Raw genomic sequence first — 16,754 nt, forward strand, 5'->3', positions numbered from 1 at the left:
GCCCGTCCCCCTACCCTCCCTCCAGGGGGCCCAAAGCACTGAGGGCTTCTGACCTTGGGAACAGATAACATCCCGGGGTTTTAACAAACGAGCTGAGATCATTACGCCAATTAGGCCTAGCCAAACTTACATCAGGACTTGGCTGTGACTGTACACAGGGGATAGCCTATAGGGTCCATTGCTAATTGCGGGCTTGGGAAAAAGCAGATGGGTGTCGGTGTCACAAAAGGGGATTGGAAGCAGAGCTGGGAAGAATCATTCAACTCTGGTAGCTAACATTCCATCAGGTTGCTGTGGGTATGAATCGGGCTCAGATAACGAGAAGTGTACAGTTATTGCTCTTGTAACTCCAGCTCATAGTATTAGCCAATTAGATGGAGAGGAGAGGCATGGAACCAAATAGCAGTCCTATAAAGAGAATGGTGAACAAATTCATTAAGTCATCTGAAAGTGTTGTGAGTGGGGATGGACAGAAGGACAGTATGCTGAGCAGTCAGAGGCTACCATTGCCAATCTATTGTGGACTCCAGAGCAGAGGAACAGAGGGGGGCGTGGGGGGGAGAAAGAGAGAGAGAGGTGGGGGGGAGAAGGAGAGAGAAAGAGAGAGGGGGAGAGAGCAAGAGAGATGGGGGTAAAAATGATTTGAATTCAATCACTGTTTGAACACATCTCTTTCAATTTAAAAACTTTCCCTACATGTTTGCCCATTGAAGTGGTCAGAAAGTGACTTTTTTCCCCTGAATGACAAAACATTCCAGAGAAAAAGGTGCTTAAAGTTTACCCATTTTGCACACCCCACCATACCATGAGACATCCATGTTTTCATCAATGGAAAAGATAAAACGTTTGAGTTATAATTTAAAAGCTTACAAAACAGGGTTGTCAAACTATTTCATAATTTCTTTCTATTTTAACATCAATGATCTAAAAATGCGTAAACTCCGATTTTTTTCATATTCTGATACGTTGTAGATTAGACCCTATTTCACATCTGAGGTTTTTGTATTGTGCCCACCATCGGTTAAGACACAACCTGCTCTTGAATACAGGGTGGGTGTCATTTCAACCATAGAAATAGATTTCATAGAATGGACCTATCCCTTCAGATCACTGCAATTTAGCTGGTACATCATTGAAATTGGATTTTAATAGATTTTTTTTAATTCTAATTACTACCAAAGTAGTAATTACTACTGGTCTACCCACCATCGAATGACAACTTAAATGTTTTTCTATTACCTATATTTCTATGATTTCCTATGGAGAATTGACAGCATAATTTAAAACAACAGATATTCCCATTCAAGTCAACATTCTATGATGTGTGGAACTCCAATCATCTTTGTGGTACGATTTGAAAGTTGAAATTTGAATTTTATTCCCATTTTAGTACATTTATGAGCTAAAACATGACACCCACAATGTATTCAAGGGCATGATGTGTCTCAACCGATAGCAGGCACAACACAAAAACCATCAAATGATGTAGAATAGGGTCTAAGCTACAACAAATGTGAATATGAAGAAAAAAACTAATGTACGCATTTTTAGATAATTTATGTTTAAAGTAAAAAATTAAATACACTTTTTTTCAAGACATTTTGAAATAGTTTGACAATCCTATTTGTAAGCTTTTAAAATATATCAATCTCAAATGTTTCTTTTTTCCAGTGATGAAGACATGTCTAATGGTATGGTGGGGTATGTAAAATAGGTCCACTTTCAGCACCTTTATCTCTTGAATGTTTTGGCATTCAGGTCCAAAAGTCACTTTCTGACCACTTCTACAATGGGCAAAAATGTATGGAAGGTTTTGTTCAAATCAAAAGGGGTGTTGTCAGAAAGTGATAGAAATCAAATGGATTTGCCCATAGGGGTAACGGAAGTTCAGTCTTCACACAGGGACCAGCAGGAGGCTGGAGAAAACAGTGTCACAGAGACACCCAGCAGGTTAGTGGATGGTGTTGACACTGCAGCGGGGTGGGAAGAGAAAGAATGGAGAGGGGGCAGCAGAGTGGATGGAAGAGTAACAAGCGGGACTACAATGGGCTACCCTCATTCACATGACCAGAGAGGGGGAACCATGTTTAGAGGCTAGCCCCTTGGCCTGAAGTCCTGAGAGCACAGGTCTAGGGATCAGGCGTAGGGGGATACAAAGTATACATCCCCCAAAACCATATAGGGGACAGAAGCTGTGTTAACATAGTCATGGATACCCCCTGACAAAAACACACATCACCACCGACCACACCCCTTTCCAGATATTCTCCGGTATTATTTAGCTTCATATGAGACTGACATATCACTAAACTCAATGGCTGAGCTCATATGAGGCATTTAAAAGGGTAAACAAGCTCAAAATGTGGACCTATAGATGTGCAAAGATAAAATTACTTAAAATGACCAACACTTTCAACTTCTGCGTCTGAGTACAACACCATATGCTGACCTTTGGTTCAAGGTAGTAGGTCTATAGACCATATTTCTGGCTTCAGGTTACATATTTGGGTATAGAATGGATATCCTGGGAAACAACATCTATATTTTCTAACACACGATAAGCTCATTATATACAAACAAGACGAATCCAATATTGATGTGGTAATTCCTACTGAAGGTAATGTGTATGCTATCATATTCCACCCCACCACTTCCAAATAGCACTGGGTTCTTTCTGATACCATTATCTCCATCTAGTGGAAAATTGAGTAAATTACAAATCCAATCTGGAAATACCAGGGGAGTATGACTGCCCCCTCTCATTGAAGCCACAGAAGTCAAATCAAATCTTCTTTCTCACATGTTTCGTAAACAACAGGTGTAGACTAACAGTGAAATGTTTACTTACGGGCCCTTGCGAACAACGCAAAAAAAGAATATAGAAATAGTACACTTTTAAAAAATTAAAAAATAACATGAGGAATAATTGAAAAATAATAACACGAAGAATGGAAACATAATAACACGAAGAATAATGGAAACATAATAACACAAGGAATAAATACACAATGAGTAGCAATATCTTGGCTATATACACGGAGTACCAGTACCGAGTCGATGTGCAGGGGTATGAGGTAATTGACAGCCTCCAGTCTTCTGGGAAGGGTTTCCACTAAATGCTGGAACATCCCAAAGATTGGAAAGCAGCTGCGGTCATCGCCCTCTTCAAAGGGGGGGGGACACTCTTGACCCAAACTGCTACAGACCTATATCTATCCTACCCTGCCTTTCTAAGGTCTTCGAAAGCCAAGTTAACAAACAGATTACCGACCATTTCGAATCCCACCGTACCTTCTCCGCTATGCAATCTGGTTTCAGAGCTGGTCATGGGTGCACCTCAGCCACGCTCAAGGTCCTAAACGATATCTTAACCGCCATCGATAAGAAACAATACTGTGCAGCCGTATTCATTGACCTGGCCAAGGCTTTCGACTCTGTCAATCACCACATCCTCATCGGCAGACTCGATAGCCTTGGTTTCTCAAATGATTGCCTTGCCTGGTTCACCAACTACTTCTCTGATAGAGTTCAGTGTGTCAAATCGGAGGGTCTGTTGTCCAGGCCTCTGGCAGTCTCTATGGGGGTGCCACAGGGTTCAATTCTTGGACCGACTCTCTTCTCTGTATACATCAATGATGTCGTTCTTGCTGCTGGTGAGTCTCTGATCCACCTCTACGCAGACGACACCATTCTGTATACTTCTGGCCCTTCTTTGGACTCTTCAATGCCATACAACTCTCCTTCCGTGGCCTCCAATTGCTCTTAAATACAAGTAAAACTAAATGCATGCTCTTCAACCGATCGCTGCCTGCACCTGCCCGCCTGTCCAACATCACTACTCTGGACGGCTCTGACTTAGAATATGTGGACAACTACAAATACCTAGGTGTCTGGTTAGACTGTAAACTCTCCTTCCAGACTCACATCAAACATCTCCAATCCAAAGTTAAATCTAGAATTGGCTTCCTATTCCGCAACAAAGCATCCTTCACTCATGCTGCCAAACATACCCTTGTAAAACTGACCATCCTACCAATCCTCGACTTCGATGATGTCATTTACAAAATAGCCTCCAATACCCTACTCAATGAATTGGATGCAGTCTATCACAGTGCCATCCGTTTTGTCACCAAAGCCCCATATACTACCCACCACTGCGACCTATACGCTCTCGTTGGCTGGCCCTCACTTCATACTCGTCGCCAAACCCACTGGCTCCAGGTCCTCTACAAGACCCTGCTAGGTAAAGTCCCCCCTTATCTCAGCTCGCTGGTGACCATAGCAGCACCCACCTGTAGCACGCGCTCCAGCAGGTATATCTCTCTGGTCACCCCCAAAACCAATTCTTCCTTTGGCCGCCTCTCCTTCCAGTTCTCTGCTGCCAATGACTGGAACGAACTACAAAGATCTCTGAAACTGGAAACACTTATCTCCCTCACTAACTTTAAGCACCAGCTGTCAGAGCAGCTCACAGATTACTGCACCTTTACATAGCCCATCTATAATTTAGCCCAAACAACTACCTCTTTCCCTACTGTACTTATTTATTTAGCTCGTTTGCACCCCATTATTTCTATCTCTACTTTGCACATTCTTCCACTGCAAATCTACAATTCCAGTGTTTTACTTGCTATATTGTATTTACTTCGCCACCATGGCCTTTTTTTTGCCTTCACCTCCCTTATCTCACCTCACTTGCTCACATTGTATATAGACTTATTTTTCTACTGTATTATTGACTGTATGTTTGTTTTACTCCATGTGTAACTCTGTGTTGTTGTATGTGTCGAACTGCTTTGCTTTATCTTGGCCAGGTCGCAATTGTAAATGAGAACTTGTTCTCAACTTGCCTTCCTGGTTAAATAAAGGTGAAATAAAATAAAATAAAAATTGTTGAGGGGATTTTCTTCCATTCAACCACAAGAGCATTAGTGAGGTCGGGCACTGTTGGTCGGTCAATTAGGCCTGGCTCCAATTCATCCCAAAGGTGTTCGATGGAGTTGAAGTCAGGGCTCTGTACATGCCAGTCAAGTTCTTCCACACCGATCTCAACAAACCATTTCTGTATGAACCACGCTTTATGCATGGGGGCATTGTCATGCCGAAACAGGGAAGGGCCATCCCCAAACTGTTGCCACAAAGTTGAAAGCACAGAATCGGCGAATGTAATGTAATTGTATACAGTAGTGTGAAGATTTCCCTTCACTGGAACTAAGGGGGAAAACAGCCCCAGACCATTATTCCTCCTCCACCAAACTTTACAGTTGGCACTATGCATTTGGGCAGGTAGCGTTCTCCTGGCATAGGCCAAATCCAAATTCGCACTACCCTCTGTAGCGCCTTGCAGTCAGATGCCAAGCATATCAAGAGGTGATGCAGCCAGTCAAAATCATCTCAATGGTGCAGCTGTAGAACTTGTTGAGGATCGGAGGGCCCATGACAAATCTGTTACTCTCCTGAGGGGTAAGAGGTGTTGTCATACCCTCTTCATGTGTGTCATGTGTCATGTGTGTGGATCATGACAGTTCCTTAGTGATGTGGACACCGAAGAATTTGACGCTCTCGACCTGCTCCACAACAGCCCTGTCGATGTGGATGGGGGCATTCTTGGCCCCCCGTTTCCTGTAGTCCATGATAAGCTACACTGACTTGCTGACGTGTACGGAGATGTTGTTTTACTGGCACCACACTGCCAGGTCTCTGACCTCGTGCCTGTAGTTTCATCGTCGTCGGTTGTCAGGCCTACTACCGTTGTGTTGTCTGAAAACCTAATGATGGTATTGGAGTCGTGGGTGAACAGGGAATACAGGAGGGGACTAAGCACACACCGCTGTCGGGGCCCTGTGTTGAGGGTCAGTGTGGCGGATGTATTGTCTACCCTCACCACCATGAGGCGGCTTGTCAGGAATTCCAGGATCCAGTTGCAGAGGTACAGTGCCTTCAGAAAGTACTCATACCCCTTGACTTCTTACACATTTTGTTGTGTTACAGCCTGAATTTAAAATGTATAAAAAAATGTTTTTCAAGATTGTCACTGGCCTACACACAATGTCTTGAGTCAATAAGTATTCAACCCCTTTGTTATGGTAAGCATAAATAAAAATTGGATTAACAGTCACATAATAAGTTGCATGGACTCACTCTGTGTGCAATAATAGTGTTTGACATGATTTTTGAATGACTACCTCATCTCTGTACCCCACACATACAATTATCGGTAAGGTCTCTAGTCGAGCAGTGAATTTCACACAGATTCAACCAGAAATACCAGGTAGGTTTTCCAATGTCTCTCAAAGAAGGGCACATATTGGTAGATGTGTAAACATTTTTAAAAAGCAGACATATTAATTACACTTTGGATGTTGTATCAATAGACCCAGTCACTACAGAGATACAGGCATCCTTCCTAACTCAGTTGCTGTAGAGGAAAGAAACCACTCAGGGATCTCACCAATGGTGACTTTGAAACAGTTACTCCACACCTAACCTAATTGACAGAATGAATAGAAGAAAGCCTGTCCAGAATACAAAATATTCCAAAACTAAAGTAATAACGCAAGAAATGTGGCAAAGCACTTCACTTTTTGTCATGAACACAAAGTGTTATATTTGGGGCCGCTCTCCATATTTTCAAGCATAGCGGTGACTGCATCATGTTATGGGTATGCTTGTAATCGTTAAGGACTGGGGAGTTTTTCAAAATAAAACGGAATGGAGCTAAGCACAGGCAAAATCCTAGAGGAAAACCCTGTTCCGTCTGCTTTCCACCAGACACTGGGTGCTGAATTCACCTTTCAGCAGGACAATAACCTAAAACACAAGGCCAAATCTACACTGGAGTTGCTTACCAAGAAGACAGTGATGGCCCTGAGTGGCAGAGTTGTGACTTAAATCTACTTGAAAATCTATGGCAAGACTTGAAAATGGTTGTCTAGCAATGATCAACCACCAATTCTACAGAGCTTGAAGAATTTTGAAAATAATAATAGGCAAATGTTGCACAATCCAGGTGTGGAAAGCTCTTAGAGACTTACCCAGAAAGACTCACAGCTGTAATTGCTGCCAAAAGTGCTTCTACAAAGTATTGAGTCAGGGGTGTGAATACTTGTGTAAATAAGATATTTTTGTATTTAATTTTCTATAAATGTTTTACTTTATCATTATGGGTTATTGTGTATAGATGTGTGAGATAAACTACAATGTAATCCATTTTGAATTCAGGCTGTAACACAAAATGTGGAATAAGTCAAGGAGTATGAATATTTTCTGAAGGTGTTTAAGCCCAGGGTCCTTAGCTTAGTGATGAGCTTGGAGGGCACTATGGTGGTGAACGCTGAGCTGTAGTCAATGAACAGTATTCTCACGTAGGTGTTCCTTTTGTCCAGGTGGGAAATGACAGTGTGGAGTGCAATAGAGACTGTGTCATCTGTGGATCTATAGGGGCGGTATGCAAAATGGAGTAGTTCCAGGGTGTCTGGGATGAGCTTTTTGATGTGAGCCATGACCAGCCTTTCAAAGCAATTCATGCTACAGATGTGAGTACTATGGTGCAATAGTCAATTAGACAGGTTACCTTGGCGTTCTTGGGCACAGGAACTATAGTGGTCTGCTTGAAACATGTACGTATTACAGACTAGGTCAGGGAGAGTTTGAAAATGTTAGAGAAGACACTTGCCAGCTGGTCAGCACATGCTTTGAGTACGCGTCCTGGTACTCTATCTGGCCCTGCGGCCTTGTGATTGTTAACCTGTTTAAAGGGCTTACTCACATCGGCTACGGAGAGCGTGATCACACAGTTGTCTGAAACAGCTGGTGCTCTCATGCATAGTTCAGTGTTTGCTAGCCTTCGAAGCGTGCATAGAAGGTATGTAGCTCATCTGGTAGGCTACCAACACTGGACAGCTCGGGCTGGGTTTCCCTTTGTAATCAGTAATAGTTTGCAAGACATGCCACATCTGACGAGAATCAGAGCCTGTGTAGTAGGATTCAATCTTGGTCCTGTATTGACGCTTTGCCTGTTTGATGGTTCGTCGGAGGGCTTTATAGCAGAGATCCGTAGCAGGGTTTCTTATAAATGTCCGGATTAGTGTCCCGCTCCTTGAAAGAGGCAGCTCTAGCCTTTAGCTCAGTGCAGATGTTGCCTGTAATCCTTGGCTTCTGGTTGGGATATGTGCATCGATACACTTATTTATAAAGCCGGTGACTGATGTGGTAAACTCCTCAGTGCCATCGGATGAATCCCAGAACACATTCTTACCGTGCTAGCGAAACAGACCTGTAGCTTAGCATCCGCTTCATCAGACCACTTCCATATTGAGTGCGTCACTGGTACTTCCTGTTTGAGTTTTCTCTTGTAAGAAGGAATCAGGATAGAGTTATGGTCAGATTTCCCAAATGGGGAAGGGAAAGGGGGATACCTAGTCAGTACAACTGAATGCCTTCAACTGAAATGTGTCTTCTGCATTTAACCCAACCGCTCTGAATCAGAGAGGTGCAGGGGGCTGCCATAATCGACATCCACGTCTTTGGCGCCTGGGGAACAGTGGGTTAACTGCCTTGCTCAGGAGCAGAATGACAGATTGTTACCTTGTCAGTTTGGGGATTCGATCCAGCAACCTTTCAGTGAAACGTGATCTATCTTTCTGGTAGAAATGAGGTAAAACGGATTTCAGTTTTCCTTTATTAAAGTCACCGGTCACTAGGTGCACCGCCTCTGGGTGAGCATTTTCTTGTTTGCTTAACGTCTTATGGCTGCAATCCTGTTAACGGGATCGATATGACAACAGCCAGTGAAAGTGCAGGGCGCCAAATTCAAACAACAGAAATCTCATAATTAACATTCCTCAAGCATACAAGTATTTCACACCATTTTAAAGATACACTTCTTGTTAATCCCACCACAGTGTCCGATTTCAAAAAGGCTTTACAGCGAAAGCACCACAAACGATTATGTTAGGTCACCGCAAAATCACAGAAAAACACAGCCATTTTCCCAGCCAAAGACAGGAGTCACAAAAAGCAGAAATAGAGATAAAATGTATCACTAACCTTTGATGATCTTCATCAGATGACACTCATAGGACTTCATGTTACACAATACATATATGTTTTGTTCGATAAAGTTCATATTTATATCCAAAAACATCAGTTTACATTGGCGCCATGTTCAGAAATTCCTCCAAAATATCCGGAGAAATTGCAGAGAGCCACGTCAAATAACATAAATACTCATAAACTTTGATGAAAGATACATGTTTTACATAGAATTAAAGATACACTTGTTCTTAATGCAACCGCTGTGTCAGATTTCAAAAAGCTTTACGGCAAAAGCACAATATTCAATCATCTGAGAACAGCGTTCAGCCACAAAAGGAAGCCATACAGTTACCCGCAAAATTGTGCAGTCAACAAAACTCATAAATAGCATTATAAATCTTCACTTATCTTTGCTGATCTTCGTCGGAATGCACTCCCAGGACTCCCACTTCCACAATAAATTTTAGTTTTGTTCAGTAATGTCCATCATTTATGTCCAAATAGCTATTTTTGTTAGAGTGTTTGGTAAACAAATCCAAAGTCAGGAAGCGCGTTCACTAAAAGCAGACAAAATGTCAAAAGGTTCCGTAAAAGTCAGTAGAAACATGTTAAACGATATATTGAATCAATCTTTAGGATGTTTTTAACATAAATCTTCAATAACGTTCCAACCAGAGAATTCCATTGACTTCAGATGTGCGATGGAACAGAGCTCCCTCTCATGTGAACGCGCATGGTCAGCTCATGGCAGACCTGACTCATTCCTGTCTCCTTCGGCCCCACTTCACAGTAGAGGCAACAGACAAGGTTCTACAAACTGTTGACATCTAGTGGAAGCCGTAGGAAGTGCAAACTGATCCATATCCCACTGTGTATTCGATAGGCGATGAGTTGAAAATCGACCAACCTCAGATTTCCCACTTCCTGTTTGGATTTCTTCTCAGGTTTTTGCCTGCCATGTGAGTTCTGTTATACTCACAGACATCATTCAGTGTTTTCTATACAATACTAATAATAATATGCATATATTAGCAACTGGGACTGAGGAGCAGGCAGTTTACTCTGGGCACCTTTCATCCAAGCTACTCAATACTGCCCCTGCAGCCATAAGAAGTTTTAAGGCCCTATACAGATTGTTGAATGTGGTCTTAGTGCCAGCACCGGTTTGTGGTGGTAAATAGACAGCTACGAAATATATAGATGAAATCTCTTGGTAATTGGTGTGGTATACAGCTAGCGTATCATGAGGTATTCTAACTTAGGCGAGCAGAACCCCAAGACTTCCTTAACATTAGAGATCGCACACCAGTTGTTGTTAATAAAGATACACACACACACACCCTCCGCTCAGCTTCCCCGACGGAGCCATTCTGTCCTGCTGATGTATAGAAAGCAGCTAGATTTATATTAACTAAGTCCTTGTTGAGCTATGACTCAGAGAAACATAGGATAATACAGTTCTTCAGATCACATTGATAAGATAGTCTCGAACGGAGCTCATCCAGTTTATTCTCCAGTGATTGCACGTTGGCCATTAGAACAGAGGGCAGAGGCGATTTAACCACTCTCTGACTTATTCTCTTCAGGTATCTCGCACACCGGCTTCTATAGAGCTGTCTCCTCCTTCCACCATTTTTGATGGTGAGTGGAAGCTACAACTGGAGACCCAACGGGGAAGAAGATGGCGTAAGTGGATTTTCTGTTTGAATCAGATGGCGTGTCGAATGGAGATGGAGAGTGAGAAGAATGTAGAGTGAGAAGTGAGAATGGAGACTGGAGAGTGAGAATGGAGAGTGAGAAGGATTACAGTTGCAAACACAAACTGAAATAAGAGAAGTAATGTGGTTGTGGGATTTAGTAAATCCAAGCCTAGTTCTGATTATTTTTTGGACGGAGTGAAGGTTTTGGATCGATGGAGTTACCTGGGAGATCCGTTTGAAGTCTAAATGAAAATCATGGAGGCGTTGGACAAGAAGAAAATTGGCCCGCAACTGAATCTAGTTGATGATTCCTGCTTTAAGAGCTTTCATTCCCAAACTCATGCAGTGTCGTAATTGCAAATTATTTGGTAATGTGTCAAGTGTATGTAGAGGGCAGGAGTATCGTATGCAAGCTGAGACTAAATACTGCAATTGTGGTGGTGAACATGCACCCGAATTCTTGAAATGCCCTGTTAGGGTGAAGGAGACAGAGGTGGGAAGAATAATGTCTACTATCCGAAGGCCGTGAGGAGAGTGGAAGAAAGGAGTGACGTTGAAGAAATAATGGTAGTAGGAGTAGAGACACCAGTGAATATGCCTTGTCAACAGAAGGATCCTGACATGTTGCATGTTAAGAAGGTGAACATTGTAGCGTTTATTGCATTGGTTATCAACTGCACAGCACAAACAGAGAGAAAATCTGAGAAAACAGGCATAGCTGTGAGTGCGGCTGAAAGTTGTTGTTTTTTTACAACAGAGGCATTACAAGGAATCGATTAATGCTACGTCGTCGCAGGCCCCCGAGCCTGTGTAGGGATGTGATTGAACTGACTGAAGAAGTGGAATGGTTTTTGATTGATTTCATCAAAAATCCCAAACAGTAGGTGGCGGCAATACACCAATAGGTTGTAGTCTGTCAAACTGAATGCTTTAAATGTTCACCCCCTGCGATTCATCTGGGTTTCCTCTATCCATCTGTGGTGGTAGTGAATAAAATAATGTTGAAAAGACATTCCTGCTGATAGGCCAAACAATGCAGTAATTGTTACTTTGGGGCTAGGCTAAATCTGGTCTGATTAATCAGGCTGTAATACATCATTAATTGGTATATACAGCCTGACACATTTGAGTGAAAAATTGTGTAAGCCTAAATGTTCCTTGCAAGGTAGAAGGTTTAATAAAATCACATTTAAACTTACTCTACCGGTTGTCTGTGCAGTTTCTCCTTCAGCACTCAATTTTTTTTTTACAAATATCCACAGGAAATGATTGTTTACCCTAATTTTTTGAGAGCTGGTAGGTATGGTTCTGTCCGCTTGATTTTCTGTTGTGTATTTTACTGCAACGGAAACAATTGCACAATAAACAATAACCAAGTGTAACCAAAACACAGACTGAACGTTGCTTACATTCAGCTGGCAGTGGCAAACCTACCAGCTCTCAAAAAAGTTGGGTAAACAATAATTTCCTGTGGATATTTTGGCTCAAATTTCAAGTGAGTGAAAGACAAACCGCACAACAATCAGTAGAGTAAGTTTAAATGTAATTTTATTCAACATTCTGGCATGAAAGGAACATTTACACAATGTTGAACTCAAATGTGTCAGGCTGTATAGTATGCCAATGAATTGTGTTTTATAGCCTGATTAATCAGACAAGACTAAATCCTTGAGTCAGAGCTAGGTAAGCTCACAGAAACTGTAGCCTTCTAGTATTAGGTCCTACCTCCAATACAAGGTTCAATCTCAACCATGTCTCAGTTGGTCATGCAGCCCGTGAAACTTAATTTATTTTACATTACAGGGGCCCACTGCAGCCACCTATACAATAATGTAGGCTATTACGTCACTTTGGATAAAATGGCATCCCTAACATCTTCAACACCCCTGAATACAGTAATTACAGACCTTGGCCATTTAGCAGTGCAAGCCAGCCTTTATGATGTCAGCTAGAGCAATGGGCTTCAGTACTGTCAGACATAGGCCTGATAATAGCCTGTTATTTCTTATGTCAAATATACCAATTCGTAGAAAATGGATTTATGTATGCATATCACTATGAGTATACTGTCATAACTAAATACGGGCTGATAAGTAGGCCTAAAATCTGATTTCTAGTAATGATGTATGTGTCCACAGGAAGTTGGCTAGCACTGCGCAGGCAGGGGGTTGTGTTCTATAGCTAGCTAGTTTACCTTTTTAGGATCATCGTAGAACACTCCAATACTAGACAGATTGCGTCCAATGCTGCAACTCTCAGTAAAAAGTTGTCCACACTCTTTATATGGTCCCTGTTTGAACTTGTAGGCGATTGTGATGTTCTTGATTGGAGGAGAACCAGTCCGGATGTGTATTTCTGACAACAGCCCCGAGTACAGAACGTACCCTACTATTGTCACAAGACTCAACAAGACGAAAATCAAACACAACATTAACCATTCTGGCATGATGTAGGGTCCTAGAATGCCTTTTCTGCCTTTGCGATTTGCTAAAACACACTCGGGAATTGATTTATGTTGGTAGCTAACTAGCTGGCTTAAAAGCCAACTAAAGCCACAACTACTTTCACATTTAAAACGTCCGTTAACTTGATAACAACTCTCACATAACGGCATGAACAACGGGACCGTTCGAATACAGATTCATTTCCCTAAACAAGGACCAGTTGAAAACAACTTCCTGGGATGCACCATCTGTGGAAACGAAAGTGAGGTATTGTTTTATTCCATGACCATTGTTATTCAATATATCAGTCATATAAATTACAGCTACCGACTTTTATAAACCAAACACATCTACCAATGTCATTTCAAATTCAAAACATATCTCAACGAATAAAATTGCGTGTTGTAGAAAATCGGTTAATCTGGTAAACACCCCTTTATCTTTTTTATCTTGTTCCAATCAATTATACGATTTGCTGCGTGAGACGCCACCAGAGGTCAACAAATCCTCATGGAAGTTGTTACTGGGCAATTCAATGATAACGGAATGAAAAACCAAAAACATTGTTTGCAAAGTTAAATAAACCTTATAAATATATGCACAAGGACTGCTTTTAACAACTTCCACAGAACATTTTACAAAAACACATTTACTCGAAGAACAGATGTGTAGATGTAAAGTTTGATATCAGAATAACTGTAAAATCTCCCTCAGTTTATGTGAACCACGTTTTCCAAAACGTGTCTGCAGAAAGAATGGGGTGTCAGCTATGATGAATTTTTTTTATTTTGGTTATTGAACTACAGTAAGTGAAATGGATTAACACCCGGTAATAGAATGATGGTAACAGAATTACATCATGGGTCCCTGATCTATAGGACAGAAATGCATAATTGTGAATGTTATTCTCTTCATGGTTAAGTATCCTGAGTAGGTAGAGAAATGTAATATCCTCCTTTGAATGTTTGGGTATTATTCTACACACTGGCTATTATTCTAATGAGCTTTGCCTCCAAACAAGATCAAACGTGGTTGTTCCAGACCGGACCAAATCTGTACCAATCATAGACCTACATGTTTCACAAGTTTGGACATCACAGTACAGCACAGTAGAGCATAGTAGAGTAGAGTTCAGTACAGTACAGTACAGTTTAGTTCAATACAGTAAAGTCCCGTGGAGTTCAGTAAAGTGCAATACAGTCAATTATACTGTACTCTACTATAGTGTGCTCTACTTTACAGTACTGTACAGTGCCTTCGGAACGTATTCAGACCCCTTTACTTTTTCCACATTTTGTTACATTACAGCCTTATTCTAAAATTGATAAAATATTATTATCTACACACATTACCCCATAATGACAAAGCGAAAACTGTTTTTTTGAAAGTTTTGCACACATCAAAAATAAAAAAACAGAAATACCTTATTTACATTAGTATTCAGACCCTTTGCTATGAGACTCGAAATTGAACTTAGGTGCGCACTGTTTCCATTGATCATCCTTGAGAAATTTCTACAACTTGATTGGAGTACACCTGTGGTAAATGTAATTGATTGGACATGATTTGGAAAGGCACACACCTGTCTATATACAGTTGAAGTTGGAAGTTTACATACACCTTAGCCAAATACATTTAAACTCAGTTTTTCACAATTCCTGACATTTAATCCTAGTAAAAATTCCCTGTCTTAGGTCAGTTAGGATCACCACTTTATTTTAAGAATCTGAAATGTCAGAATAATAGTAGAGAGAATTATTTATTTCAGCTTTTATTTCTTTCTTCACATTCCAAGTGGATCAGAAGTTTACATACACTCAATTAGTATTTGGTAGCATTGTCTTTAAATTGTTTAACATGGGTCAAACGTTTCGGGTAGCCTTCCAGAAGCTTCCCACAATAAGTTGGGGGAATTTTGGCCCATTCCTCCTGACAGAGCTGGTGTAACTGAGTCAGGTTTATAGGCCTCCTTGCTCGCAAATGCTTTTTCAGTTCGGCCCACATATTTTCTGTAGGATTGAGGTCAGGGCTTTGCGATGGCCACTCCAATACTTTGACTTTGTTGTCCTTAAGCCATTTTACCACAACTTTGGAAGTATGCTTGGGGTCATTGTCCATTTTTGAAGACCCATTTGCGACCAAGCTTTAACTTCCTGACTGATGTCTTGAGATGTTGCTTCAATATATCCACATAATTTTCCTGCCTCATGATGCTCCTAACTTTTTATTCCGCCATTGGGCCATTAGCCAATAAACCCCGACAAAATCCACAGACAAACAAACAAGGAAACATACAACTCACTATTCATAAACAACTCAACTCATTCACTGGGTACCTCTTCAAAATAAACTAGTATTCAGTAATGGTCGCCCTCATTACAACCCAAAATAAAAATAGATGATTAACACTGAACAACCTCTTCAAAACCAAAAGAACTAGTATTCAGTAATGGTCACCCGCATTACAACCCGAAATAAAATAGAAGAGATGAGTATTATAACCACCTCTCCAAAACCAAAATAACTAGGATTCAGTAATGATCGCTTGCATTACTAGCCAAAATTAAAATCATCAATCATTAATTTCATTCATCCTATATTGACATCATGCATTTCAACAACAGCCCGTTAAGTAATTTATCCAAACCATGTCATATTCAAAGGGTATGTCTATATTTTAGAGTAAGTGAGCTGCCACTTACTTGTTAGAGGGAAACCACACCAGTGAATGCCAATTAATTACAGACTTATATTAAACAGGTGTCTGCTTACCATGTTTAATTTGGAGCTCTGGCACCATGGTGTGGATTCTCCTCCAACCGGGGTGGACACTCACTCCTGGCAAGCTCGCCAAATGTTGGGGTTCGTTCCTTGTTAATCATTGGCTCATTGGTGAAATTAGCATTTCTCAGACAGTTTCTTTATAAGAGGCAGAGATTAGAAAAGACTGTGGAACAATATTAAACCTTTCTAATGAATATATATATATTGTTCATCTGTAGTCTAGGATCCTATAAATGTAAGGAGGGAGGGGTCTTATAACCCCTCCCCTTCTATTAATACAACATAAGCATAATCAATTATTATAATACATCAAATATTTGGTACAGCCCTTATCATGACCCCAAGGTGAACCTGACAGTTCCTTTTGGCAAACTCCAAGCGGGCTGTCAAATCAAATCAAATTTTATTGGTCACATACATGTGTTTAGCAGATGTTATTGCGGGTGTAGCAAAATGTTTGTTCTTCTATCTCCGACAGTGCTGTAATATCTAACAAGTAATATCTAACAGTTTCACAAAATATACCCAAAATACACAGAGCGTCATTGGACTGAGACACAGTGGCATAGTATAGAGTACACATATGAGATGGGTAATGCAATATTTATAAACAATTAATGTGACTAAGATACCATAGAATAGTATAGAGTACAGTTTACACATATGAGATGAGTAATGCAAGATACGGAGACATTATTAAAGTGGCTAATGTTTCATTTCCTTAAAGTGGCCAGTGATTCCTAATCTATGTCTATAGGCAGCAGCCTCTGATGTGCTGGTGATGGCTGTT

The 16,754-nt window shown here is 41.0% G+C and overlaps 1 protein-coding gene across 1 annotated transcript in view; it reads right to left on the reverse strand.

Moving 5' to 3' along the window:
- LOC139536053 (testis-expressed protein 264 homolog) overlaps window positions 1-13,403 on the reverse strand; it is a 91,298-nt gene extending 77,895 nt beyond the window's left edge. Inside the window, exon 1 of the mRNA XM_071336176.1 lies at window positions 12,931-13,403. Within this exon, the coding sequence (XP_071192277.1) occupies window positions 12,931-13,350 (420 nt within the window). The 5' untranslated portion in view covers window positions 13,351-13,403. The remainder of the gene's footprint in view (window positions 1-12,930) is intronic.
- Between the last annotated feature and the right edge of the window lie 3,351 nt (window positions 13,404-16,754).

The sequence above is a fragment of the Salvelinus alpinus genome, chromosome 12 (assembly GCF_045679555.1).
Source record: "Salvelinus alpinus chromosome 12, SLU_Salpinus.1, whole genome shotgun sequence".
Taxonomy (NCBI): domain Eukaryota; kingdom Metazoa; phylum Chordata; class Actinopteri; order Salmoniformes; family Salmonidae; genus Salvelinus; species Salvelinus alpinus.